This window comes from Sparus aurata, chromosome 1, assembly GCF_900880675.1.
Source record: "Sparus aurata chromosome 1, fSpaAur1.1, whole genome shotgun sequence".
NCBI classification, from domain to species: Eukaryota; Metazoa; Chordata; class Actinopteri; order Spariformes; family Sparidae; genus Sparus; species Sparus aurata.
The window spans coordinates 15,946,132-15,974,116 of record NC_044187.1 but is presented as its reverse complement, the minus strand read 5'-3'; the positions used below and the strand labels follow the sequence as shown (position 1 = coordinate 15,974,116).

The 27,985-nt window shown below is 40.9% G+C and overlaps 3 protein-coding genes across 3 annotated transcripts in view; 1 reads left to right on the top strand and 2 right to left on the bottom strand.

The window, feature by feature from the left end:
• Positions 1–222: 222 nt before the first annotated feature.
• LOC115592157 (arachidonate 12-lipoxygenase, 12R-type-like) lies at positions 223–8,515 on the bottom strand. The gene is made up of 15 exons (XM_030434698.1): positions 8,454–8,515; positions 8,118–8,295; positions 7,671–7,875; positions 7,451–7,532; positions 6,967–7,089; positions 6,760–6,863; positions 6,355–6,521; positions 6,055–6,198; positions 5,491–5,694; positions 4,845–4,931; positions 4,587–4,756; positions 2,080–2,201; positions 1,841–1,941; positions 951–1,121; positions 223–735 (listed from the first exon to the last, which is right to left on the bottom strand). Exons 2-15 carry the CDS (start codon positions 8,268–8,270, stop codon positions 556–558), a joined length of 2,013 nt encoding a protein of 670 aa, XP_030290558.1. The 5' UTR covers positions 8,271–8,295; positions 8,454–8,515; the 3' UTR covers positions 223–555.
• A 673-nt stretch (positions 8,516–9,188) lies between these two features.
• Positions 9,189–18,328, top strand: LOC115584268 (uncharacterized). Its single transcript, XM_030421649.1, has 2 exons — positions 9,189–9,450; positions 15,904–18,328. The coding sequence occupies exon 2, from the start codon at positions 16,085–16,087 to the stop codon at positions 17,969–17,971; it is 1,887 nt and encodes a 628-aa protein (XP_030277509.1). The 5' UTR covers positions 9,189–9,450; positions 15,904–16,084; the 3' UTR covers positions 17,972–18,328.
• A 325-nt stretch (positions 18,329–18,653) lies between these two features.
• tbck (TBC1 domain containing kinase) overlaps positions 18,654–27,985 on the bottom strand; it is a 47,055-nt gene continuing 37,723 nt past the window's right edge. Inside the window, exons 25-26 of the mRNA XM_030421648.1 lie at positions 26,618–26,777; positions 18,654–19,693 (exon numbers count right to left, since the gene is read on the bottom strand). Of these exons, the coding sequence (XP_030277508.1) occupies positions 19,583–19,693; positions 26,618–26,777 (271 nt within the window). The 3' untranslated portion in view covers positions 18,654–19,582. The remainder of the gene's footprint in view (positions 19,694–26,617; positions 26,778–27,985) is intronic.

Sequence of the window (27,985 nt, the reverse complement as noted above, 5' to 3'; positions counted from 1 at the left end):
TTCTAACTGTTTTGAACTTAACATCCTGTCTCTTGAGATAAACAGACTGAGTCACATGCACATCCACAGCTGTCTTCCCCTTTTTCTTATGACCATTGCTCAATGAAAGTTAGGTTTAATAGGTCAATCTCTGGTTCAGTTCCTCCTTTTTTGGCTGACCGGATAGGGAGTTCAAGTTTATTAATTACATTCAGTCAAAACAATATGAAACAATGCAAATAATATAGTTATTAAATAACCTTTATTGATTCTTGCAAAGATACATAATGGTGCTCTGCAAGGGTAAAGGACAAACACACTCAGGTGTAGCTCTAGCTCAGTTTGTCAATACAAGGCAATGACACAACACACACCAAGTACACACACACACACACTGTATAGTTGTCCCAGGAAAGAAAAACAACTGATTGAAATCAGTTCAAGAAAGATCTTTGAACTTTAGATCACGGATCAGCATATCAAGATTACCTGCAGTAGTTTCTTGACAATAATGGTTTCAGTAAACAACCTGCAGTTTCTCCCTTTTCTCGCTGAGGAGCTCACACCATCCGATAATCAAATGGCCACGCTATTTTCTACCTCTGTTGGGTCCAAGTACGTGTATGGGACTTCCAGACTCTCATTTCTGACTTTGATGGCTGCACTCAACACCTGAAGCTCTCCTTGAAAATCCTTTATCAGCTTGCAGGGAATCTCCTCATTGAAATGGTCCTCCGGGTACCGGCCAAGGTGGACCTGATGAAACGAACAGTGCAGCTAGAAAGTTAGTTTCTCTAACATTAAAGCGTTTATCAAACATAGACTATTGGCAGCGTATTGTACAGTTACAGGAACTGAGCAGGATTTCTTCAGTGACGGTATTTTGGCTCAAAAAAATATTCACTTTAAGGATACACAACTAAAACAAATACGTGATTACTTTCATTTTCAATGAAGTCGAGGGCACTTACAAAGTCAGAGGACTGCTTGCTCAGGAGCCACATGGTGGCCATTCCCTGAGCTGTCGTGTTGACGTCAGGTAATGTCTGCAGCATCGTGGCCTCGCTTGTTGTGCCCTTTGTTGTTGGTGGAGGACGTTGCAGGGAGATGGGAGTGTTGGGCATCCAGCCACCATAGTCAAACTGCAATGAATGATTGACAGATGGATGATTAAAACGTGTTGAAGCTACAGCATGTCAGTCTTTAGTCCGCTACTATAGTCTTACACTGAAATATTTAAACAATTATTGGATGTTCTGCCATGAAATTTGGATCAGATCCAACATCTATAGAGACGTTCATTGTCCCCAAAGGATGAATTTCTAAAAAATAGGACACCCCTGACTTTTTCTCTTGCTCCACCATGTGGTTCATATTTGTAACTTTAAGAGAAATGTCTCAAACTTTCTGCTGGATTGCTGTTGAATTTTGTTCAGACGTTGTTTATACCAGCTGACAGCTGTAATATGTTTGCATGCCATCATGGTAATACAAAGTTGTGATCTCAGCAAATATTATACCTGGTAAAAGTCAGCATCTTAGCATTGTCATGGTTAGGAATTGGTTGCCACTTGTTTATGTGAGCAATCCTTATCCTGATCCAATATGACATTTAAATCTGCTAGATAAGGATCCACATCAAATTATTCTCACCCATCGATACCAGCCAACTAAATACATCAGATCTTTTCCATGACGATCCATGTATTAATCCCTGAGGTTAATACAATGTCAAAAAAAACGCCCTACTGCACCCTCTATCCAAATTTTGTGGAAATCCATTCAGGAGTCACTGACACAGGCACAAACACAACTTCGTCGGCGGAGGTAATGATCACTCCAGCACAGTAAAAGGATTCACCTGTCCAGTGTTGACAGACGCGTGCTGTGCTGAGCAGGTGAAGATCACCACGGTGACGAACTTGACCAACTCTGCCAGGGTGCTGATGGTCCGAAAGAATCCTGAAAATTAGACAGAATAAACTCTGTTAGGTAACGGCATCTCAGTTGACTTGAATAAAGATTGACTGAATCACGATGATATAATGTTACATAAATGTGCACATTTATCATCACAAAAGGTTTGTCTTTAAAGCCTACCATTGGTTCCTTGGCTGAGGAATCCATGGGAATAAATATCCAAGATCCAGTTCTGCAGTTCGGAGTCTTTGTGGACCTCAGTATCATTCTTGTAGTAGTAGCCGAGCACTCCCTGCACAAACCTTTAAGAAGGGGATACGTTCTTTAAAACATGTTCCCCACTAAAAAATAAAAATCATACATGCTGAGAGACAGCTTCACAGAACATTTAACGGACGTTGGTGCAGAGTTACACGAGAAGATTACTACAACTCTCCCATCTGTGCTTAAGTGTTAAGATCAATATGGAGCTACAGCCAGCTGACAGTTAGCTTAGCTTAACATAACAAAGTGTATTCATTTTGTTTGAGCCATACAAAAACAGAAGCCACTATTTCTAGGGAAACAGGCAAAGTGACTTCCTGAAGTTTCATTGTTTCTGTGGCAACCTCACCATGATGACAAATTATATAAAAACTTGCTAATTAATTAACTTCATAGCTGTTGTTTACAGCTGTTGTTGGATGTATTGTTTTAATATGTTTATACAGATCTAGGTTCTCTATCAAAGTAGTTCAGCCAGAAACAATTACAACATTATGTGTACATCTGCGAGGGTCTTCTCAATAAGGAACCAGTAGCTCAAGTTTAGATCACCCGTTTACTGTACTGTCATCCCTGCAGGGCTTTGTTCATCTAACACCTAGGCTTTTTGGCATTTAAAGGGCAAATCAACCATAAATCAAGCACAGCTCAAAACCGCAACAGCACTGCTCTTAATGGGTTCAGACTCTATAAACAGGGAACATCCCATCTGTCATGTCAAAGTAGGTGTTTTGCCTGCATTGGTTTTAGCTTGTTGTACTCAATAAACTGGCAAGTGAGCGTCTAAGGGACCCAATAAACTGTCACCAGAGGCCCCAAAACTTTCAGCAGCACCTCAAGCAACAGTGATGGCTGTGTTTCAACATAAACAGTTCAGAGGAAATTGCATTACAACGGACTAGGTGTAAGAATTGGTGCTATTAGTAGTGTGTGTTTATGATGCAACTTCAGAAAGACTGATGAAAGAAACCCTTTTTGAAAATCAACTGGGTTATGTTAAAGGACAAAAGCTCACTCAAAGAGGGGGCAGGAATTGAGCTCTGTATATTCCTGTATCAGGAGACCTTGTTGTGCATGACCCATTACTGATGCATGACCAACATGTATTGTAGCCGAGATATTGTGGTTATCAGTAATATTTTTATATAAAGACAAACCATTTCATCATCTATCAAACATCTACAGAGCTTGTAGAAAGGTGCCGAATATCTCTTTTCTTTAAATCATTATTATGGTTCTGAATTAATGGTTTAAAAACAAAAAAATTGTCATGTCCAAAATAATTATGATTATCATATTAGCAATGTCAACATTAGTGCTAGCAATGTTAACATTAGTGTTAGCAATGTTAACCTTGACTAGTGTAAGCACTGTTAATGTTAGCAACCTAGTGTTCACAATCATAATGTTAGCTGGTGTTAACATGTTTAACAAGTGTTTATGTAAGCTAGCTCAACTTAGCACATTAAGATAAGCTAGCTGGTGTTACCAATGTTAAAATTAGCTAGTGTTAGTAGTGTTGATGTTAGCTAGCTAGTGTTAACAATGTTAATGTGAGCAAGGTTGTGTTAGCAATGTAAGGCAATGATTGATGAGCAATGATTTTTTGGTTTATCTGTGGTAAGAGTTCTGACAGTTGGCTTCATCATCTTAAAAGGTTTGTCAGCCAGTGGTTTAACAACGTTGGTATCATGTGGTATCTGTGTTTTGTCTACATCAAGAGTCTTGGTAGTTGCCAGTTTGTAGAAAAGAACGTAAAAATGGCTCAGTTCTACATTATGTGCTCGGCATACTGTACTGCCCTAACATTAACTAGCATTAGCGACGTCAACATTAGCTCGCATTAGCAACGTTAACGTTAGCTAGCTAATATTAGCTGGCATTAACTAGCTGAGATTGGCGTTCGGTGGCGCAACAAACTGGCAACCACTTGATTAAAATAACACGTGAGTGCAAAGGTAAAGAGGGATGGACCAAAATAATAGATTGATTAAAGAATTTACAAAACTAAATGGAGGATCTAAAAGTAGGATGTTAAGGTCAGGCATCATTTACCAGAGCAAGAGAAACAGTCTTCGGCTGAACTCAATGGAATAAAATGTCCCCTCTAATCCTACATTTGCATTTTCAGGTTGCTTTACTGCAGCGATTAATACTCTCTGCTTGAGCAATCTCATTAACACAGATGTGTCGCCTTTATGCCTACGAGCTGATCTGTCCTGTCCTCATTACCATCACTTCAGTCGAGAAGAGCATGAGATTCAGTTGTTTAGTTTGTTTCTAGTGAACGACACACTCTTGATTTGTATAATGACTTTTTTTCCCCCTGCAAGTGTAGGTGGAAAGCAAATCCTGTACGGAAATCCAGTTCATGGCCTGAATGAATTCCTCTAAACCCTAACACTGTTAACTGTCTATGGTACCTGTGGATGATGTCCCAAAGCCTGAGTCCGTCGTCCCTGTAGTAGAAGTTTGGCACATCCTCCAGTCCACGCTCAGCAATGTCCTCTGGTATACAGAGGGAGCTGTAGGTCATCGAGGACATGGATCTCTTCAGGATTGTGAACATACCCTCTCCACCAGATGCTGAAAACTAGGGAAAAGTAAAATATGTAAGGAATACAGTCAGACAGGAAAACTGTTGATATATTGTTCTACTGGGCATGTTGGTCTTTTCATACCTTTGTGAAAACTCCAGTCTCTGATATCAAAAGCAGTCGAGCCATGTTGTTGATCTGCAGAGTGTAGCGAGTGTGAGGTATGAGGAGCTGAAGGAGAGAAGGAACTTTAGTTACACTTATCAGAAATCTTGATCCTACTGTACAATTTAATAATGTTGAAATGCATGCAAGTTAAAACACACAAAAACATTTTGGAAGAACAGTTTAAGGTCATGTTGATAATAAGTACATTTAGAAAAAACAAAAAAAACAAAAGTATCTATTTTCCTTAAAAATATTAGTTAGCAACGTTAATGCGAGCTTGCTAGTGTTAGCCATGTTAGTGTTCTCTAGTGATGGCAGTGTAAATGTTAGCGAGCTTGTATTAGCAATGTTGATATTAGTGTTACCAATGTTAATGAAAGCTTGTGTTAGTAGCGTTGACGTTAGCTAGCTAGCATTAGCAAGGTTAATGTGTCCTTGCTAGTGTAAGCAAAAGGTATGTCGTACAACAAACTGGCAACAACTTGAAATTCAAACAATGTCAGCGTTAACGTGAATGCAGTGGAGGAAGGGAGATGGGATACGACATTTAGTGGGTGAATGTTATCAGTAACACCTTTGATTAGACTATAACTGCAAGTTCAATATTCTCCCTAACAGTTACCTTGTACAGAGGATGCACCATGGGCACGTTGTGCAGCAGTGACACTGCAAACGCTTCAGCCAGCAGGTGAGTGCGCAGCAGGTGAACGTTGAGTTGATGCTCGCTGAAATCTGCACTTCTCACAAAGATCTTGGCCATCAACCAGTCGTACTCAGAATCAGTAGGAAAGAAGATGGGGTTGTCGTCTGCTGGAATCTGCTTCAGCTGCAGGAGAAGGAAGGAGGATGAAGTTCATTCAGTCTGTTCAATCCATCACCAAGACTGGTGTATAATATTTTAGAAATGTCTGTGTTTGTGTCAGACTCAATCCTCAGCCTGTCAAACATGGATGTGATTATAGCAGAAACTTGTTTACATGGCTCAGTTTAGACAGGGTGAAATTAACTGCCTTTCCTGGCAGAAAGAATTCAAAGCTGCCATCTGGTTACTAGTCATGGTAGCTAGAAAACTGTGTCAAGCTTAAAAACACTTCCAGGAAAGTGGATGCTTCCTTTTTCAAGGGAACCTACATCTTACATTATGAATCAAGCCTCTATCTTTTATACAGCTTTATTTGAACCTCACCTGAATAGCGATTGGCATCAGCTGATCATCAGGGGTTTTGTGGAGCAACACGAGGGGAGCCATCAAGTACTGCTTCTTCCCGTTGATGGTGTTCGTCTTCACTCCATCCAAACGCTTGTAGTCGCACAGGAATATGTTGCCTCTCTGTTTGAAAAGTCAGTCAGGTTGTGAAATGAATTTACTCACATGCATTCAGTGTTGCTATTACATATACTGAGTAAACATGTAAGTGCAACGTGCAATGCTAAATGTAAATGTCATGATTCCAATATGAGGATCAATCAAGGTCAAGAGGAATACCTTCATTTCTTCTTTCAAGCTACGCTGACCACGGAGGGAGACCATGTCACCAGTGACAGGAAAGTTACTGGGCAGGGCAGTGCAACGTCTGATCAACATGGGGTTGACGCCATTCAGATACTGGTAGCCGAAAAATGCGTCCTCCTTCCAGTGATCCTGTACATATTCTGGAAAAAGAGTGGAGTTGAGCTTCATTGACTTTCAAACTTTGGGCTACAAAGTCTTGCTCCACCACCTTTATTAGAAAACGGAGTCAAGTGAGTTCCAGCTATGATTGAACACTGTTTCCAGTTGATTAAAGGCAAGTTGTTAGCCTGACATTGGGAAACTTCGGCATGATTGCATACAAACACATTTTATTCTGTCACTGTCAAGTACTATTAAACTACCATGATGGCACAGTACCTGATATGGGAGTCGTTTTGCAGCAGAACACCCGATCGATACCGTCGATATCAGTCCAGCTCTCCTTGCAGTCATCCAGCCCCTTCAGTTGTAGCTCGGTCAGTCTAGAAAATAAAAAGCAGGAGTGACTTTAGTATGATGCCTTAAATGGCTCCAGTGCATAGTTATATGGATGAATGGATATTTGATAGAATTTGAGGACTTCACCCTGTGGATGCAGTGAAGAGAAACTCTGTCGTCTTGGTGAAGGAGAAGCGGACCTCACAAGGCAGATCAAGGGGGCTTTTTGCCTTTATGTTGTGGGGAATACCCTCTGCATATACATCCCAGCTGGGAGGAAAACAGAGAAGAGCAGGGTGGAGCTTTGAACAGTAAGATAGCAGTCATCGCAATGTTGCAGTTTGAAGCGCTTGAGGATGGAGAAAGCAGAGTAAAGAGTAACAACACTGGAAGCTTTTTGGGAAATGCTGGGATAACATGAGTGAGTCATCCGGTTTTTACACAAACTTGTGGAGTCCGTGCCAGCTCGGGTACATGCCAAATACTAAGATATTATGAAACAAGCGCACTTTTCTTTTCAAGATTAAACTTTTCAGTCAAGCTGTTGGGCGGATATTATTATTTGTATGTCTTGAACAAACGCGGGGCAGGTTTGGACGAGCTGAAATGTGTACAAACTCTGAATTCTCACCGATAGTCTTCTTCTCGCTGCTTCAGCTCCTGCTGTCGACTGTGTCTGCCAAGATGATGGTTGTCTTCAAAGACTCTCAGAGCTTGAAGAAAAAGCCACAACAACGTATAAAAATTGACGATATATATAGGTTGGTATTAATTGACTCCTTATAGCCCTTGTGCAGTTCATCCTGCGGAGCTTTCCTTTCTGTTTTCTGTGGCCAGTCAACAGCACAAACCTGTTCCCTCTCTGAAGCGGTACACCTCGCTGTCAGTGATCCAGCGGTAGATGGGAAAGGTGTAGGTGTCTCCCTCGGGGGATTTCACTTCCACCTTGGCGGGGAACCAGGAGTCCTCTGGGAACAACGGGAGACGCTGTTTGTCTATCTCTATTAGAACTAGCTTTCCAATGGATTCAGGGCAGGACACGGTAAAACTAGACACCTGGAATAAATGGTGAGATAAAGATAAAGAGTATTTGATAATCAGGAGCTGAACTGTAACACCCAAATAACTATAATATGTGTAATTCTTTATAAATCAAGCATAACATACAATTTTTACAAGGCTCATTATGGGGATTTTTTGTTGCCTTGGTCACCTTTGTGGTCGTAGGCGACATAGTTTAATAATGAGCAACGTTGAAGAGGCCCGTTTACATTTAGAATAGGATACTTCAGACTTACTGCTCCTTTCACAAAGGCTGTAGCCCCTCTGAAGCCGATGAGCCACTTGCGTTCGCTCTCCCCATCCGTGCCCACCAGCTTAATGAAGACATTGTTAAAAGTAGTGGCGGTGGTGGCATGGCTAGTGGACACAGTCACTTTATAGTCCACCATTTTCACTCTGGAGAGCAGAAGAATCCTGGTGAGGAGAAAATAATAATAACCGTGTTGAACACTGATTAAACATTTTTTAAAACATAGGTATCTCGATTAAAAGACCAAAGGCAAAATTCAAGTCTTCTCTCACTTATCTCAGTCCAGTCATTGCTTCCTCGTTTTATAAAGCATCCTTCTTACCTCTGTTAATGAGACCAGGAAGTTCTCTTGAGGTGTGAACTACTCCTTTGATAAAAGTAATCGCCACCTGATCCCCAATTTATACGTTCTGTTTGGTGGGTGTGTCCAGTCAGAAGCAATAAGTCAGCTGGGATGATGGAATATTGCACATGTTCTAACACTTCTTGCAATTGCACAAGGAGGGGATGATGTTACAGATAATGATCTCTTAAGACAGCTGTATAAGATCGAACGGAGATATCAGTTCTGATTTACTGCTAAGAACAACAAAGACGCAACTAATCCAGATTTATGAGATGGTTTTATTATAAACAAGTGTAACAGGATGGTAATCAATTGCTATAACATGGCAAATACATACAACTGTGTGTATAGCAAAGACAACTGAGTGACATGTGTGAGAAATTTACATAGAATTCCTTTTGTTTATCAAATATATTGTAAGGACAGGAAGGAGAGAGAGATTGTCACACTGCCTGAGGTGTCACATGAGCCACAGGAGGGGGCACATCCCCACATTGGAATGTATACATAGTTTTAGATAAGATGACATTTACTGTCCCATCTGTTAGATCAAAGGGTCACTGTCCTGGGAAGACAGGACACACCAAAATATCAAAGAGTCCTTTATCTGTAAAGAAGATGTTTTATGACTGTTGTAAATGAAGGTAACCTCCTCTCTGTTCTGTACTTAAGGGGTAACAATTTAGAGTTCGTGAGAGAATGCTTTTGCCTTCTCTCCACGCTGCGTGTATTAAATGACATCTGATTCATACGCTGAGATCTGAAATTCTTCGGAGATTTAGCACTCTCTACTCAAAGGAGAATTTCCACGACATTTTGGCGACGAGGTTATGGGATGGACGCTTCGCTGACTGCCGCCTGCGCCTGAACTGAAGGAAACTGCCGGCAGGAAAAGTTCCACTCCGACAAACGGAGGATTGGATTCCACCTGAAATTCGGGCGCAGACGTGGACAGCGGACGCTCCACAAATAAGTGAGTACAGCGTTTGAATCATTTGCTCAAATTCTAAAAGCCTAGGTTGACTTTTGTAATACCTGTGTGGTTGAAAGTCATATTCCCCATGTAAAACCTGTGTGGTCGTGGGTGATAAAAACGTCAGTGTAACGAGACGTTCATTCCATAGCTGTGTGATTGGAATGTTTTTTAAGGTAAAGGGCTCAAGGAGGAGCACCTTTTTCTTTCCCTTGTAATACCTGTGTGGTTTTGGGTAAAAACGAGAAACCCTTGTAATTCCTGTGTGGTTTTGGGTGAAAAACGAAAAAAAAAAAAAAAAAAAAAACTGAAACGCAGCAAGGCTGTTAGCACTTAACGAGTACAACAGGCGAAATGAATTGATTATTATACCTACGGTGTGAAGAAAATTTCAAGGGATTGTAGATTTTCAGATGCTACTTACTGATGAGTAGATATTAAATAGTGGTCGACCGAAAACCTGATAACAGGTAAAATAAAAATAAAATAGAATATAATATAATAATATGATCTTATGTGAGCTACTGTAATAATGATATGATACAGTATACAATTATACGAGGCCCCACTATGATAAAATGGGCGTATGAGTGATATAAATATACGAAATAAGTATAAAGAATAAACTTTGTTGTGACATTCAGTGACTATAGTATACAGATTGTATGCTATAAAAGGGTGCGTTGCTTGGAACGAATGTGTCATACAAACCACCTGGCTGAATAAGTTGCTCAAAGTTAGTGTGTGATTTGATGAGATCCAACCATACACAGTATGGAAAGATCAGTGTGATTGTGAAGTTTTTGTGTGAATGATAAGCCCATTGGAAGTTTAAGCAAACCTGTCCCAGTGAGTCACTAACATAACATTATGGGGAACAAAACGGGCAAATTAGAAATTCTAGATGACCCTCTTTCAGGTCCTGCTAAAATCATGGCAGAAAAATGGGGAAAAAATGTGGTTAAGGATGTTCCACTTTGGCACCATATAACTCAGGGGGTGTTTCCAATTAAAGGTACATTAAGCACAGAATGTTTAGAACGGTGTAGAGTTATGTTGGAAGAAAAGAAAAAGAAAGTAGGGAAGAAAGGTATTGACTGGCAAGCTTTCCAAAAATGGGAAAGAGAAGCAAAAATTAAAGAAGAAAAATCATTAGCAGGATTAATGATAAAACAGAAAGCAAAAGAAAAAGAAGAGGAAGAAGTAGAAGAAGAAGGTTCATGTAAGAGTGAAAGGAATAAGAAACGTAGGGAAAGAGAAAGAAATCTGCCTCCTCCATATGCACTCTCCACCATTTCAGCCCGGCCATTAACACCTCCTCCAAAAGAGGGAGGCACTGCAGCCCCTGCAGCCAAGTCTACTCAGAGTGAGACAATAACAGTGGGAGGAGAAGATCACATATACCCTGACCTTTCAGCCCTCGCTCTGTCCCCTGTCACAGAACCAGCTAACTCTGCCTGTCCAAAAAAGACTTTCTCCCCAGTGACAACATCTTTTGACTACTGTTTGCGGAGTCAAGGGGACAAAAGAAATGTGCACCAGATGCCTATGATGATGTTCCCTAACCCCCAGCCACAACCAACGGGAGAGGGTGCACACGCCCACTGGGATCCAGAGGTGTTGGTATACAGACCATGGCAGCCAGATGAACTAAAGGAGGTTGCAGAGACATTACCAGACCCACAAAAAACCGGAGGTGAGAAATGGATTACAGCAATGCAACAATTATTGTCCATGTATGAACCTACCCTGAAAGAAGTGGAAGCAGTTTGTCGCAGGGCTTTCAAGCTCCGCTGGACCAACATCCGACCAACAGGATGGTCCACAAACCACCAGGTTAGAACCAGGGAATATACAGCCATGATGGGATCCCTATATGAGGCTGTGCGTACCATTTTTCCCCTGAGGGTGTGCTGGCCTGAAATCCACAACACTAAACAAAAGGAAGGTGAGTCTGCTGTTGACTATCGTACACGTATGGAAGTTGTCTTCGCAGCTCACTCTGGCATCGACACAGACAATGTAGCACACAGTGATCTGTTAAAGGCTGCTCTGATAAATGGTCTCCATCCAGCCCTGAAGAACCGTGTCATGGCTACCTGTGTGGGCTGGGAAACGGAGCCAATAACAACTGTGTGGACACACGTTCTGCACGCAGAAAGAAACCAAACAGATTTGGATATTAGACAAACAAAGAAACTTCAATCTGCTCAGATGATGTATTACCAAAGAGGTAACCCGCAGGAACCAGGAGAAAAACAACAGTCCCATCAGCACAATGGTGGCATGAGGGGCAGAGGATGGAGGCGAGGGGGGCCACACAGATCATTTCAAAGAAGGTACGATGACACTGAGAAACGCAAGTGCTACAGATGTGAAGATTTTGGACATTTGTCACATGATTGTCCTACCCCCGACTCTTATCGAGGGGAGAGAAGAGAGTCGAGAGGACCCTGGCCACATGCTGACCATTATCAAGGAGAAAGAGAACAATCAAGGGGATCCTGGCCACATGCTCCACCGCAAGGACTCTCAGTTCAGGCCCCAGGATTCCCTTTGACGCAACCATAGGAAATGGAGGAGGCAGGTCAGAGCAGTGAGCAGCACGCAGACACGCACATACACTTAAATACACATAATAACACAGACAAACCAGTTGTAACGTACCAGCAATGTGTACAGTTAACACTAGACTCCAAAACACCCCCTAGTTTGACTCTTAAGGTACACGGTGTTAATGTAACATTCCTCGTAGACTCAGGAGCAGAGGTCTCTGTAATCCAATCTAAAATTCTCCCTAATGCCCCTAGAACAACTAAACTCCTAAAAACAATAGGAGCATCAGGAATTCCAGGATTTGAACCAATATCTGAACCACTAACAGTATGGTTTGGGGATTACAAAGGAGAACATCCTTTTCTCCTATCTGATGTATGCCCTGTTAATTTACTGGGCCGAGACCTCATGTGTGCTCTAAGCATTGAAGTACACTGTGACCCTGCAGGTATCAAATTAACATGTGCTACTGCTGGCTTATACCCATTTTGCATTTCTAAAAGTGATTATCATTACTCTTGGGACCTCGTAAAACCTTGTGAGATAGATAAGCTATTGTGTATGATACCTCCAGTGTCAGAGTCCCCTGACTGTCTACAATGTGTGTTACATATTTCATCGGGTACTAGAAATTATACCTATGAAGAAATTTGGAATGAAGCACAAGAAAATGATACCATAAACATAGAAAGGATCTTTGTGGGATCAGAGTTTGCAGCTGCATCTGTTTGCCTTTCTGAGTCTCAACAAAAGCTATTCATAACCCTTGGCTGTGTGCCTTACATCCTTTTGACAAAAGGTTCTGACATTAACTGGATGACCATAGGAATGTTGATTAAAACAGCTTCAGAGATTTCTGATTGGAAGGGCAGACCGGATGGTAGCTTATATTCTGATTCACTAAAGATTGTTTCCTATCCAGTAAATATCATGACAGAGGTTGTTCGCACTGTTCACACACACACACCAGAAATACAACTTATGCCATTGACCACTGAACAGGAAGCAATACTTTCAACAGTGCCTGACAAATTATGGGCTAAAAACAAGTTTGATTTTGGAAACATAAAAGGCGCAAGTCCTGTAATTGTCTACTCAAAATCTACATTTAGACCCTGTAAAAGACAATACCCACTCAGCCCTGAAGCTGTTAAGGGCATTGCTCCTGTTTTTCAGTCTCTCATAGAAAAAGGTGCCGTTGTGGAATGCCCAAATTCACCATGTAACACCCCCATCCTTCCTGTAAAGAAACCAAATGGGGGGTGGAGACCAGTGCAAGACCTTAGAGTAATTAATGAAGCAGTTCAACACCCAGCCCCAACTGTACCAAATGTTACAACAATGATGTCACAGGTTCCAGCAAATACATGTTGGTTCACTGTCATTGATTTAGCAAATGCATATTTTAGCATTCCTGTCCATCCTGACTCACAGTTCTGGTTTGCTTTCACTTTCAATGGAAAAAGATATACTTGGACACGAATGCCACAGGGTTTCGCCTCTAGTCCCACTCTTTTTGCTGCGGCTGTAGCTGAAAACCTGTCGCATTGGCGGCCACCATGTGGCAGTACACTGGTACAGTATTTTGACGACCTTTTAATCTGTTCTCAAACACAAAAAGATTGTCAAACTGACACAGTGTCTCTGCTCTGCTTCCTGGCAGAAAATGGTCATAAGGTATCGAAAGACAAGCTGCAGCTTGTTACACAATCAGTGCGTTACCTTGGCCATATCATAACACCAGAAGGTCGCAAATTGGGTCCAGATCGTATCCTAGCAATTTTGGATGTGCCAAAACCTCTAACGAAAAAACAGATGATGTCTTTCTTGGGTTTAGCAGGCTATTGCCGTCCATGGATTCGTGACTTTGCGGAGATCTCCCAACCCCTATATGAAATCACACATGGGGGTAAACATTTGGCCATGACTGACTTTTTGACTTGGACTACTGACGCAGAAAAAGCTTTCACTGACTTAAAACAAGCTTTATCAACTTCCCCTTGCCTTGGACTACCAGACACTACAAAAGTTTTCAATCTTTTTGTCTCTGAGCGTAATGGTTTTATGACAGCAGTTCTTACTCAGTTACATGGAGACAAACAACGACCAGTAGGATATTTTTCAAAAAGGATTTCCACAACAGAGAGAGGTATGGTCGCATGCCTCAGGGCTGTCGCTGCGGCTACTGAGGCAGTTCTGGCTACAGTTGACATTGTTGCTATGTGCCCTCTTACTGTACATGTTCCCCATGCTGTCCACTCTCTGATCTTGCAGGCAAAAACCGCCCATTTAACCCCAGCTAGATTGTTACACTGGCAAAATGTCTTGCTGACAATGGCTCATGTAACTTTAAAACGCTGTACTGTACTTAACCCATCCACATTGCTTCCGACAGCTCAAGATGGAGAACCACATGTCTGTCTGGAAGTTGTTGACACAGTGTCAAAACCAAGAGATGCACTCTTTGACACTCCCCTCATTAACCCTGACTATGTTTTCTTTGTAGATGGCTCTGCTATGAGAAATCCCACAGATGGGTCCCCTTGTGTCTCATATGCAGTATGTACTAACCATGCCATAGTTGAAAGTGCTAAACTTCCAAATAATCTGTCTGCTCAAGCAGCAGAATTATTTGCAATAACTCGTGCTTTCATTTTAGGAACCGGGAAACAAATCACAGTACATACTGACTCTCAATACGCATTCAATGTATGTCATGATTTCCATGCATTATGGAACAATCGAGGTTTTCTTACATCTACAGGAAAACCTATTGCTCACAGAAGTCTAATCATTAACCTTTTGTCTGCATTACTCCTGCCTGCGTCAGTAGCAGTATGCAAATGTAAAGCTCATACAGGTGCTAATGACCCAGTGTCACTAGGAAATGCAGCTGCGGATGCAGCTGCTAAAACAGCTGCTCTGTCACCTGTCTCCCCCACTCTACAAATGCCTTTGTCTGTCCAAAATGATGTTTTTTCCCTTAATGATGTCTCTCTGCTTCAAACAGGAGCTGATGCTGGAGAAAAAACTCTATGGAAAAAGAAAAAGTGTATTGAACTCTCATCTGGCCTCTGGGTTGGCGAAAACGGCCTCCCAGTACTGCCAAAAGCCATATTCCCTTTTCTGGCAAAATTGACACATGGTCCTGACCATGTATCAAAAGGGGGGATGTTGGAAATTGTAAATAGATTGTGGCATGCGCCAGGGTTTTCAAGTTTTGCTGAAAATTTTTGTAAAAATTGTGTGATTTGTGCAACTTGCAATGTCGGCAGAGGTGCAGCAATGCCTCTGTCAGCCCATCCTAAACCTGAAGGTCCTTTTGAGCATTTAATGATGGACTTTATTGAACTCACTCCATGTAGGGGGTATAAATATTGTCTTGTTATTGTGGACATGTTTTCAAAATGGATTGAATGCTTTCCATGTAAACATGCAACTGCTATCTCAGTGGCAAAATCACTGTTGAGGGAAATAATTCCCCGTTGGGGTCTTCCTTCAAAATTGACAAGTGATAATGGATCACATTTTGTAAATAATGTTATTCAAAACATCTCCGAAAGCCTGCAAATAAACCTGAAAACACATTGTGCCTACCATCCAGCTAGTGGAGGTGCAGTGGAACGAGCAAACCAGACCCTAAAAACAAAACTAACTAAATTAATGACAGAAACAGATCTGTCATGGGTTGAGGTTTTACCACTTGCGTTGATGTTTATGAGAGGCCGCCCACATAGGACAACTGGACTGTCTCCTTATGAGATACTCACTGGCCGTCCTATGAGAATGACTAACACCCCATTCCCTCAAAACAGATTAACCCTCACCGGACTGGATGATGATATGATAAGCTATTGTTGTGCACTTAACCATACCTTGAAGCTTATCTTCCCTAAGGTGAAAGCTGCCCTTCCAGAGCCTACGTTGGTGCAACTCCACAACATCCAGCCTGGAGACTGGATAGTGATAAAGGACTTGAGGAGAAAACACTGGAGTCAACCACGGTGGACAGGGCCACATCAAGTGTTACTAACAACACCCACTGCTGTCCGGATAGCTGAGAGGGATACCTGGATCCATGCATCCCAGTGCAAGCCTTTCCCGAGCCAGGCCGCCGAAGGAAGGACAACGACCTTACTTTCGGAGTGCTGAGAGGGGACACCGTTGGACGAAAATGATTGTGGTCTTCATCATTGTTTTGGTCACCACAATGGCCATTACCCAATCCTGTTTTACAACGGAGCAAAGTTTGGACTCCAAATGTCCTCATATATTCATATTTTTCACACCACCAACTGATTCACCTGCAGTCATCAATCACACTGATATCATCCATACTGATACTCAGACACCCCATCTCTTACAGAAGGGTAAAAATGGACTGTCTACGAGATCAGAAGAAGACACAGAAAAACCGATGCAGGCTCAAACAATCCTGAAAGGACATAAACTAAAACTTGCCACAGAGCAGGTGATCAGGAAAAAAAGAGAACTGTTTGAAAAAAATGATTGGAAACCCTGGGGTTTTGATGCTGATGAGCTACTTAATGATTATAATGAAAAAAATAGTTGGTACTCCTTTATCAGGTGGATGAAAGAGAGAATGTACAGTGCTAACATGACTGTTTTAGCCATTCAAAGTCCTCCAGCAAATTGGCATTCTCTTTTCCAACTTGAAGTAAAACACTGTCCTTGTCTAGATCCAGTAGTTAGTTTAGTCCAATATTATGCTAACCAACCAAAAATAGACAAAAACACACGGATGCATTGCAAGTTTTCCCACAAAGTATGGTATAATGCGAATAAGAAACTACATAATCATACAACGGATCAAACAAACGTGTATTTGTCTTGTATATCATGGTTCTGTGATCATATGCTCCCACAAACTATCCCTTCCAAATCTACTTATGCTGAATCAACTGAAATCCCTATAGACCAAAGTATTTCTCACCCTATTTGTGTATGTGCAAATGGTAATGGTCAATTTATGGGAGTGTCACATTGCCCAAATCCTGTTGCTAGCCTAACCACAAAAAATTCGAAAATTGGTCACACTAACATTACTTTCAGAAATGGAGAAACAGTGGTAATTAATAAATTTCTACAAGCTCCTGCACATAAAGGTATCCCACCGATTGGAAATTTTTATTGGTTGTGCGGAAATGAGGCATTCATCTTCCTACCTCCAGGATGGTCTGGATGTTGTTATTTTGTTAATCTCACCATTACAAATTTAGCATTACTTCCTATAAATTTGAGACAACAATTAGAGAATGGTCACATTCACAAACGCGAATTGGCACAGTTTTCTACCCTTGCAGCTTATCACTGGCGAATTTCTTTAGGTGAAAAATGGGGTCTTGGATTACTCCCATGGTATGGTGTAACATTCCTGGCTGATCACATCGATAATATAACTTATTCAATGTCTGCTTTCGCAAATGAAACAATAAAAGGGTTCAAATACCTAAATGCAAATGACAAATCCCACAGATTAACTCTGTTGAAACATGAGATGGCCCTTGATTATATTTTGGCAAAAACAGGAGGTCTATGCATGACACTAAATTTAACTGGAGAAGCATGTGTTACACTCATCCCTGATAATTCTGAAAATATTACAAGTGTAATCACAGCACTTGAAAAGATTCGCGATGCATTTAGTCCCTCTGAATCAGCAGGTTTTAGTTTCAACAAATGGTTAAACAACCACCTTGGCCCCTGGGGTGCTCTCATCATTCATGTTTTAATCCCTGTTTTGATTGTGTTTGGTATTGGTTTGTGTTTCTGTACTTGTGCACTAACATGTATGCGAGCCCTTATATATAGATGGATAAGTGGCGTTGTCGGAGGCGAAAAGACATTATATGTAAAAATACCAATCCACAATACTGAGCAAGATGTAAATTCAATGATGGAATGGGCCCCTGGAAACCCATATGATGATTCAACTGATTACTGATTACCTTGATGGAATATTTTCTTTTTGTGTGTTTTTATATTTTGTCGTTTTTTGTTTTTGTTATTCACGGTAGAAACTGACAGCTGTAAACATTTTGTAGCGTTTTAAAAATTTTTCTTTTCCTATTTTTGAAAACTTTCAATGTAATTTCTAAAAATGTTGTGTTGACACTTTTGTGTCAAAAGGGAGGAATGTGAGAAATTTACATAGAATTCCTTTTGTTTATCAAATATATTGTAAGGACAGGAAGGAGAGAGAGATTGTCACACTGCCTGAGGTGTCACATGAGCCACAGGAGGGGGCACATCCCCACATTGGAATGTATACATAGTTTTAGATAAGATGACATTTACTGTCCCATCTGTTAGATCAAAGGGTCACTGTCCTGGGAAGACAGGACACACCAAAATATCAAAGAGTCCTTTATCTGTAAAGAAGATGTTTTATGACTGTTGTAAATGAAGGTAACCTCCTCTCTGTTCTGTACTTAAGGGGTAACAATTTAGAGTTCGTGAGAGAATGCTTTTGCCTTCTCTCCACGCTGCGTGTATTAAATGACATCTGATTCATACGCTGAGATCTGAAATTCTTCGGAGATTTAGCACTCTCTACTCAAAGGAGAATTTCCACGACACATGTAAACAAGGTAAATGCAAATACTAGTTATCAAATCAATAAAATACACAATCAGTTATTTTTTATTATTTCTCTCTCTCTCACACACACACACATACTCAGATGTTGCTTTATTAGGTGCACTTGTACAATCTGTTACAATGCAAATACAACAGCCATAAATACCTTTATGAACTTCATAATGTTCAATAATGTTTCTTTTTTCCACAAACTGCCAACTACCTGTTGATTGTTGAACGCTGACAAAACACAGATGCCATGTGATGCCAACCATTGGCTGACAAACCTGGTTATGAAATTGTTGATTCACAATCGTAATAATGTTTTTAAGGGAAAGAGATTTGGTACATTTTATTCTGCACCTTTCTGCAAGCTCTGCAGATGTATTAGTTCAAACAAATATATCAATATGACCTTTAAAGGTGTCGTTCAAATTGTTTTGTGTTACCTATTTAGCTGGGGGCAGAATGTTAGAAACACTTCTGAGTACAAAGCAGTCAGGTACAATTCTACTCTAACTATGACCTTGTAAAAGCTAAAAGATACGATTGAGTTGACCCCGGTGTCAGACAGACAGAACATGACAGACATAAAAAAGTAGTCTTTATGGCAGAGCAGCTGTATTGGATTGCATTAGATCATACAGGCGTAGCTAATAAAGCACCGCTGAGCTCCTTAGATCAACTGGCACAGAACAGACAGGCCGACATACATCACGGTATTTATATTGGTCACGGACAGCTCAATTTATCAGTGCAAAGCCACTACAACAAATACCAGCTGTTCCAGAAAAATCGATTCAATCATTCTTGTTTTGATGGCGATCATTTCAATGCAGCTTTGTCATTTTGCATCACAGTTTAATTAGAATGAATAAAAAAGTTTGAATAAAATGAACACATTGTTTTTTTTTTTTTCAGCTCAAAATGCAATAAACAGTCTTTTCTCTCGTCAGTGTGATGCTGAGGTACAGGGTCAGATCTGGGGGGAGGGGACCGTCAGGAGGCCGGTGGGCTTCAGCTTGTTGATCCCTCCATCCAGGATGCACACCCGTGGGAAATTTACCTTCACCAGGTGTGATGCAAACTGGGAAGAAACGGGATAAAAAACAAACAAGGAGGACAGTTATGTTTCTCCTTCAGTTGCCTTGGATGAGCAATAGCATCTTTACGCAATAACAGGCCTTCATCAATTAGGAAACACCTTGATGTAATATGTGTAATACTGTACAGAAGGTGCCAGGAATGTTGTCAGTGTCAGAGTAGAGTCAACGCAAGACAGATATTGAGTGTGACTTTGAGGAAGGGAAGTCAAAATCAAAGAGAGAACAAATGATTTCACGTAAAAAAGGAATAACTTGTCTGAACCTGCCTGAAGGTAATGGAGGCAATGTTCTCTGTCATAAAAGGCCTTACCCTCTGCTTTTGTGCTCTCACTGTCAAAGGGATAGTTTTAATCTTTATGTACCTGTGGTGCTATTTTCCCATCTAGATAGTTTTGGTGTGAGTTGCAGAATTTTGGAGATATTTGGCATACAGATGTCTGCCTTCTCTCGAATATAATGGGACTCGATCGCACTCAGTTTGTGGTGCTCAAACAGCATAAAACAAAGCAAAAAACACAACTCTACAGCAATGTAGGAACTAGAATGGTAATCAGTAGCGCGTATACCTCCAACAAGGCCCGACCGTCCCCTTTTGTTCAGCAAGATCCATCTATTAGTCCATAAGAAATTAATGAAAATGTGTGAAAAACGTCTTATCACACGATGTTAAAGAAAGAATTTCAAGATCCGTCCCTCTATCCAGATCCACACTAAAAGTCAATGGGGTCTATTCTGGGCTGAGAACCATCTATTTTGTGTGAATCAGTTCAGTAGATTTGTGTTTAATCCTGCTGACAAACCAACCAACCAACAAAAGGACACGGGTGAAAACATAACCTCATTTCTACAATAACTACAACCCGCCAACCGCATCCCTGCAGAGAGGAGATGGTGACTTTACTCAAGGACACATGGCTCGTGCCCCGCGACAGCACAGGACGTAAACATGAATGACGCCCTGCTCATCTGAGCTGTAATGTTAGCTAGCTTAGTTAGCTTGCCTCTTGCCTCCCTACGGACAATATTTCCAAAAGTTGGCAACTCACACCAGTAAAATCTAGATGGATAAAAAGCGCCTCAGAAATTATTTTCGATTTCAGGGTGAACTGTCCCTTTAATAAAACAACTCAGAGTGTTAGTGCTACCTGGTATTTTGCCCCTCCCTAAATTCTGTATTCACCTTCCAATGACAGACTGTGATCCACTATCAACAAAAGACTCACCATGAAGTGAATTAACATCAGAATGAAACAGAATACTGTAAAATAAAAACAAATTTGCAGAGAAGATAACAGTTAGAAGAAGGGCATTAATTAAGTTGTGTTTTTGAAACGCGAGATGTTGTGTTAGATTGAAAAAAACTTTCCCTTGTCTGCCCTCATCCTGTGTGGTTTTACTACAGCGATGTTAGGCAACAGGTGATTGTATCACCGTTAGGAAATCTGAGGGCGAAACCTCTGGATCAGTAAGATTTCAACATGCACAACTGTCATTAAGAAAACTGCAGTTGACAGATGAAACTTCAGTTGTGTCATTCAACATATGACCGTTGTGTCATTCAACATATGACCAAGTGTCGCAATTTGATCCGAGTTGTACAGCTTTCATTACATTTTAGGAAAAATAACATAACCCAATAACCTATTTTATTTCTAATGTGTATCCAATGAATGCCTTACCTGGTTGTTTCTTTTTTTGCATTACAGAGCATCGCTTGATAGGAAACCCCTTCCAAAAAACTTATACAATTGTTAAAACTCACCAGAAAAATAATAATATGAAAACTACAAGCATCGTTTTCTTAAACATGTAATAAAACCAATCGGTCAAGCTTTACAGATTACCCCTGTGCCAAACTCCAAACATAGAACAGAATAATAAATTAAAAACAGAAAAAGGAACATAAAGAAAATGGACAATTAAAGTAAAAAAAAAGGGGCAAAAGGAGTGAAAACCAGAATGATGTATGCGCAAAAAACAATTGATTTAATTCCTCTATTCTTCTATTCTTTCACTGCTGTCACACAAAAAACACAACAATAACTTTTTTTGTCTGCCTCCATTTTCGGTCACACACTACAGTTAGGAGATTTCAGATTTAATCAGCTGAAATGTCCTCACAAAAAGCAGAGCATTAAGAATCCCGCCTTACTCCTGAATGCCAATCGGGTTTAAATGTTAAAAGGTTAACAGGAAAGACTGACCACACAGCGAGTGGACTCATTGCTGTGGCCCGTGAGCTAATGATAATGCCACCCACTGCAGCATATAGAGATGTGAATGGCATTTAAGCACAATTGAGTCCTTTTATCGACCTTTAATTTTGTGGCGCGCTCGACTGAAAAGGTCTGCTGAATTACTGAGCGTTATCCTAAAGCTCTGGTGGGGAATTTCAAGTGTGGGGCTGCCGGTGGTGGCGTGGGGTGGGGGTCTCTCTTACCTTCAATCAACTGACTCCATCATTAGTGTGATGGATGGTAATCATACTGGCCTGTGAGACAATGAAGGTGATGATAAATTGTCATACTTAAGACTTACTGTAGGTGAGGCCAGTGATTAATAATCATATCCTATAACGTCCGTATAACCAAGCTGATTTTGAACCTATGTCTCAGCTAAAAGGTGCACTACGTAGTCTTGCTGAAAGAATATAATCGTAAAAAGGAGAAAGATCTTCATTCACAGATTTTTTTTTTTTTTATCCCTACATAAACGAAATAAACAAACTGTCTTTGTCATCATGACTGAATAAACAATAAACAAACTGACCTTAAGGAACAACACAGTTTCATATTGTCTTACTTTCTTCATATGTGGCGGACCCTGCAACCTTTCTAGCTTAAAACAGTGTTTTGGGGACGCCATCTTCCTCTGAGAACAGCTTATTTATTCAGCTATGGCAAAGATAAATACTTCCGAGTTTGTATTATTACCTCATTAATATTGGAAATATCAAAATTCTGAGTACAAAGTGCCCCTTCAAAACACATGATGATTACAGTGAATTTCAGAGGCACAAAAGCAACAATTCGTCATAGAGCTACAGCCACGAGCTGATTACACGAGCCATGAACAGTTCACAAACAGCTCTTCATCCACGCGTCTCTCTGCTGATAAAACTTACTTTGTGGAGTTCTTGCAACCAGGTTACAAAGTCAGATCTCACTGCTTCCTAAAAAATGCAGGACTCCCTCTTCAATTAAGGAGAGCTACTTATTCTCCTCTTTTACTTTCCTACATATGGAAGGAGGACAGCTTTTTTAAATAGGGTTGTTGCCTGCAGCGATATCCCTGCTGACTGTGTTTTCAAATTCAGGTTTGGCTAATTTATTCTAAAGAGAGCACAAAAGGAGAATTTATAATGATCAATATAGTTCTCTGTTCTGTTATGCTGAAGCGAGCAGAGTTATTTTTGTGCACTGAAATGTCAAAGACAAAGATTTATGTAAAACACAGTTTCAGCCACAGCTAACGTCCTCATGTCTTTAAGAAATAGAGGGGAAGGCGCGGCAGTGTTTTTTTAAATTATACTGTACATCAGACTGCTTAACTGACACCAATGAGGACTTACACTCTTTATGACCTGACAAAAACTCAACCACAGTAGCTAGGGCAGGTCTTTTCAAACTTCAGGATTTCCAGAATTTCTTCAGACTGTTGTGGACTTGAAAGGAAAAATTGCTTGGATTAGATTCTTATCTTGTCTTATCTTCCTTATTATTCTTTTATCAACAAGACTAGAGGGCCCTGTTTTGATGGTGGCACATCAACCAGTGCAAACAGTGCTCGGACAGTTTGGTATTTTCCTGACCCTGAAATTCCCTGTCCCCGTCTGTGTGGCATTTGGGTGCACAGTGCACAGCACACAGCTGGGAGTCTTACAGACATTGCGCCGAAAATAGATGTGCCAAAACCATGTCTGTTCCTGACACGTCATGACTCTGCTCGACAACATCAAACTTAACACTGGGAGAAAATGCACAGAAATAACTGAATAATATTTGAGTTATAAACAAACCATTTTGATTGAACACTCTCAAGTCAGTAGATGTGTTCGAAATCGGCTGCTTCTGTATCTAAGAAAACTTTGTCTTTCAGTTCAGTGAACCACTGCAGACGTCTGAAGGCAACAGGACACAAATGTTGATACATCTGTGGCCTCTGTTTGCAGATGTGCGTAGTGCCACCGCATGTGGCCTTCCACTGTGTTTGCCTTGGATAAATTACATTCAAACAACACCTGGCTCCTACAAAATAACACAACACGCCTCTACACGTATCAGACGGATGCGTTACAAGTTGGTATTTTGCAATTTTATGTCAGAGATGCTGGATACAGGGGGTCATTAACTATGTGTGTCACAGTCTCCTTTCCAAGTTTCCTGTTAAATTCTTGCAGTGCACTTCGAAACAAACAGTACTGCGTCTCGTGTTGATATATGATATAATTATTTGCATGGTAAAATAAAGCATAACTATGTCTGAGAAAGTCTCGTATTGATTGAGGTGCTCTGTGTTGCTATTGTGCAACTCTGCATCAAGCTGGCAACAACATGACTCCCTGGAGAAGCTGATTCTCGTCAGCCGTCATTCTAATTGGCACAGGAGTTTAAGGGCATTGAGGCCAGTGATGTGACGGGCTGAGAGCACATCTATTAATTTACCACACCGTCTGATCTAGACGCCCACAGAAAATCTAATGCCTTGTGTTGTTGTTGTGTCACTATAACAAGGCGTTAAAAGTTTACAACCATATTATCTGCTTTAAGGCCATACTCGTGCAACATGCTAACAATGACAAAACTAACATGCTGCTGTTTAGCAGACATAATGCTGAGCATGTTCAGCTTAGCTCTTAGCTTAGTGTTTGAGGAGGCCAAAATGTGTATTCATTAGGGCTGTCAACGCAACATCCTCTTAATGCAGTTTTTTAACGCGCGATTAACGCTCGGTATTTTTTTTAAAAAGAAACGCGCATTGTTTGATTTACGGCCGTCAATGGCACCTGTAGTCTTGATCCAGAGGGTGGCAGAAGAATAAGAAAGGGAATCAGAAGAAGAGGCAGGGTTGGCGTTCGGGAAAAAAGAAATGTGCCAAAAAAATTGTGATTAATTTGCGATTAATCGCAAGTTAACTATGGACAAAATGCGATTAATCGCGATTAAAAAAATTAATCGTTTGACAGCCCTAGTATTCATACACAAACTCAATAAAATCTTTATGATTCATTCTGACATGAATGTCTGAGAAGAATTAGATCCATTCAATGAATACCAAGACATTTCTTGAAAGAACAAATGTGAGCATCATGGCTGTGATAAAGGAGGAGCATCAAGGTATCAACGAACTCAGAAGGATGCATTACCTGGAAGCCATTAATATATGAACACTGTTATGTGCTAATTGAACCAATAGATGCTGAAATATTTCACTGGATAAGTAAAAAACTTTAACCTTAATGTTACTGAGATACTTCAGTCTTGACCAAAGTGACGAACCAAAAGACAGAATGACACTGCCGACCGTATAAACCACACGGTAAGTGGTTGTGGTGTAAAAAAGTATACTTAACACAACAAAGAAAGTACCCACACTCCCAAATGACAACAATTTGATTAACTTTTTTTTTACTATAATGACAATAATTGCTCTCTGACATAAATCATTACCAATCCTTTTGACTCACAACTTTACTCGCTCATAACGTTTGCCTGGTTTGTTGTTTCCTGTCTGCAAGTTGCCAGTTATCCTAACCTGCATGTCTTAAGACTGCAGGATGAAACAGCCAGGCAGTAACGGGGAAAACATGCACAATCTGCATAAAAAAGCCGCAGCCAGGCACGTGTTAACCCCGAGCATCCTTGCTGTGAGGCAACTGCTGCACCGCCGTGCTGCCCTGCATGTGTCGGTGAGAAATTTCCCATGGGAATGTCTAATTTGGATGAGGATCCGGATAATTCAAAGCAATCACTGCTTCAGAATGAAAACGTCTTTAAAAAACAGCATGATCTCATTAGACACCTGCTCTGATCTCACCTATGACACCTGTGAGATCAGACGGGTTTTAGAGGTGACAACATGACCCTGAGGTCTGCTTTCACTGCCCTGACATGACCCCCAGGAAGGACACCGAAGGAGTGTGTCTTTCCACAAAAGACCACTGAAAAGAGGAGTACAGAGCAATATTAAAATGGTTTCTGTATTTGAAAAATATGCTTGTTTTCTCGCACAGCAGGTAATTGAGTGTCCACATTGTACACTGGGTTTTGAATGGACAGACTTTTGTTTATTGGAACAAAATAAAAGAAAAATGCAAGTAATAAAAAGCTGAGACCGAGAGACTGACATTATCGTCCCTACAGCACAGCAGCTTGTATGAAAAAAAAAAAAGAAGTAATCTGGGAAGGATGTTTGGAAGTTAGAGGCGTGATGGGGTGCGCATGGCCTTAAAATAATATCACTATACTCTGGGGTATTTCCGTGATATGGACAAAATACCAAACAATTTTCTCGGTTCATAACTCACTATAGCTGTTTAGGACTCCTTGCACTTCGTTCTTATGACTGTGGTCTGTTGTAATGTGAGCATTTGTAACCAAACAACTGCCACACTACTGAAGTTGCTCCACCGGTGAGCTGGTAGCACTATTACATTTGCTTTACGCCATGATTGTTGTTGCTGTGTGTGACAATATTACGTCACCAACTCCAAATTTGCCTATAGTATGGTAAGAAATCAGTCAGACAGATAGCCTTAACCTTGACAACAAAATCAAGTCTTATTATTTCACACCTCTGTTAAAGGTAATATAATACACGTCTCAGTTATGTATCAGAGTCAATACTTGCAGAGTCCAAGCAGTTTGTATATTGATGTACCGAGGTGTGTGTGACTGCTTTCTCACCATAGCGGCGCTCTTTATGGCGTGGCTGATGACCACGATGACGCGTCCTCTGTAGTTCTGCAGGACTCCTGTTGCAGGACACTGCAGCAGCTCACCGTCAGGGCCGAACGCCGTGCTGAAGGGGATGTTGATGCTGCCAGAAATATGGCCTCTGCTGAAGCTGGAGACGGTTGGGTTAAGGAGCAACGCTGTCAACAGGTACAGCACCTACCTGCGATCAAGGCCAAAGAATGAGGTCAACCTTTTACTCTCATACGGTTACACCTTTGCTTCCTAAGAATAAGAACCAGAAGCAATGGGAATACATGGGAACCATAATAGCCTTAGGATGACGTGGGTACAACAGACAGCAGGAGACGATATCAAGTCTGTTTAATTATATCCTAATTAGAGTTTGTGTTATACTGCTCATCTGACTGACTTCCAGTACAAAAAAAAAGAATGTAAGACAAGCTTCAAGATAGCAGCGTAGGGAGAAAGAAGCTCTCTTGACTCAAGCCGAGGCAGGAGAAGCAAGAATAAGACTATAGGAGATATAATAAGGAAGTCAGCAGGAGAATATCTCAGTGAGGGATCCACTGGAATAACAGAGTGAGTATCAGCACAGGGACAGTGAACAACCCTGGAGTGGTTTATAATGGAATAATAACTCTTGGGAACATTTCTGAGACGGTAGCTATCAACATTACTTCTACATATTTTAACACAGGCGACATTAGACATCTTTTTCTCAGATTACTGTGCTCATTAAATCGCGCCAGCTGCCACGAGAATATCGGGAGTCAGTATGTCACATACTGCGGTGCGTAATCCCCTCAATGGTAAATCCTACTGTGAGACATTTAGCCTATGGAATTACAAGAGGCACATTCAAGATTAACAACAGGTGCCCGGACAGCTAAATCTAGATTTTGTTCCGATCCAGGTATTCACATTTAATCCACTTTTTGTGACCGCACCCACCCGCAACAGAGCTTTGCCTAAGATCACAATAAAGGTGAACAAGGGTTGCCAAATCCTGTGAAAGTGGTCAAATCCCTTTTGTCCACGTGAGTGAGCCTGAGGAGTCGGTCTATCGGTGAAGTAATTTAGCTAGAGGAACTGCCACTACAGAATCCTTGCTCTGCTCACTAATCCTTATTGATTAATGGCTCTTTAACCCCCTTGACAATTACCATTCCACTTATGGTCTACAGGGTGAGGCCCACTCCTTCATGTCCTCTGCATTTCTGACAGGCAGGAGGTTTCTGGGCCACAAAACACCTAGAGAAAAAAATTAAAGAGACCCCATTTGTTGACGCAATCTTGTATTTTTGTGCAGAGCTACAAAGTAGATGATAAATAGGCTATGAAACGTGACGAGCAGCT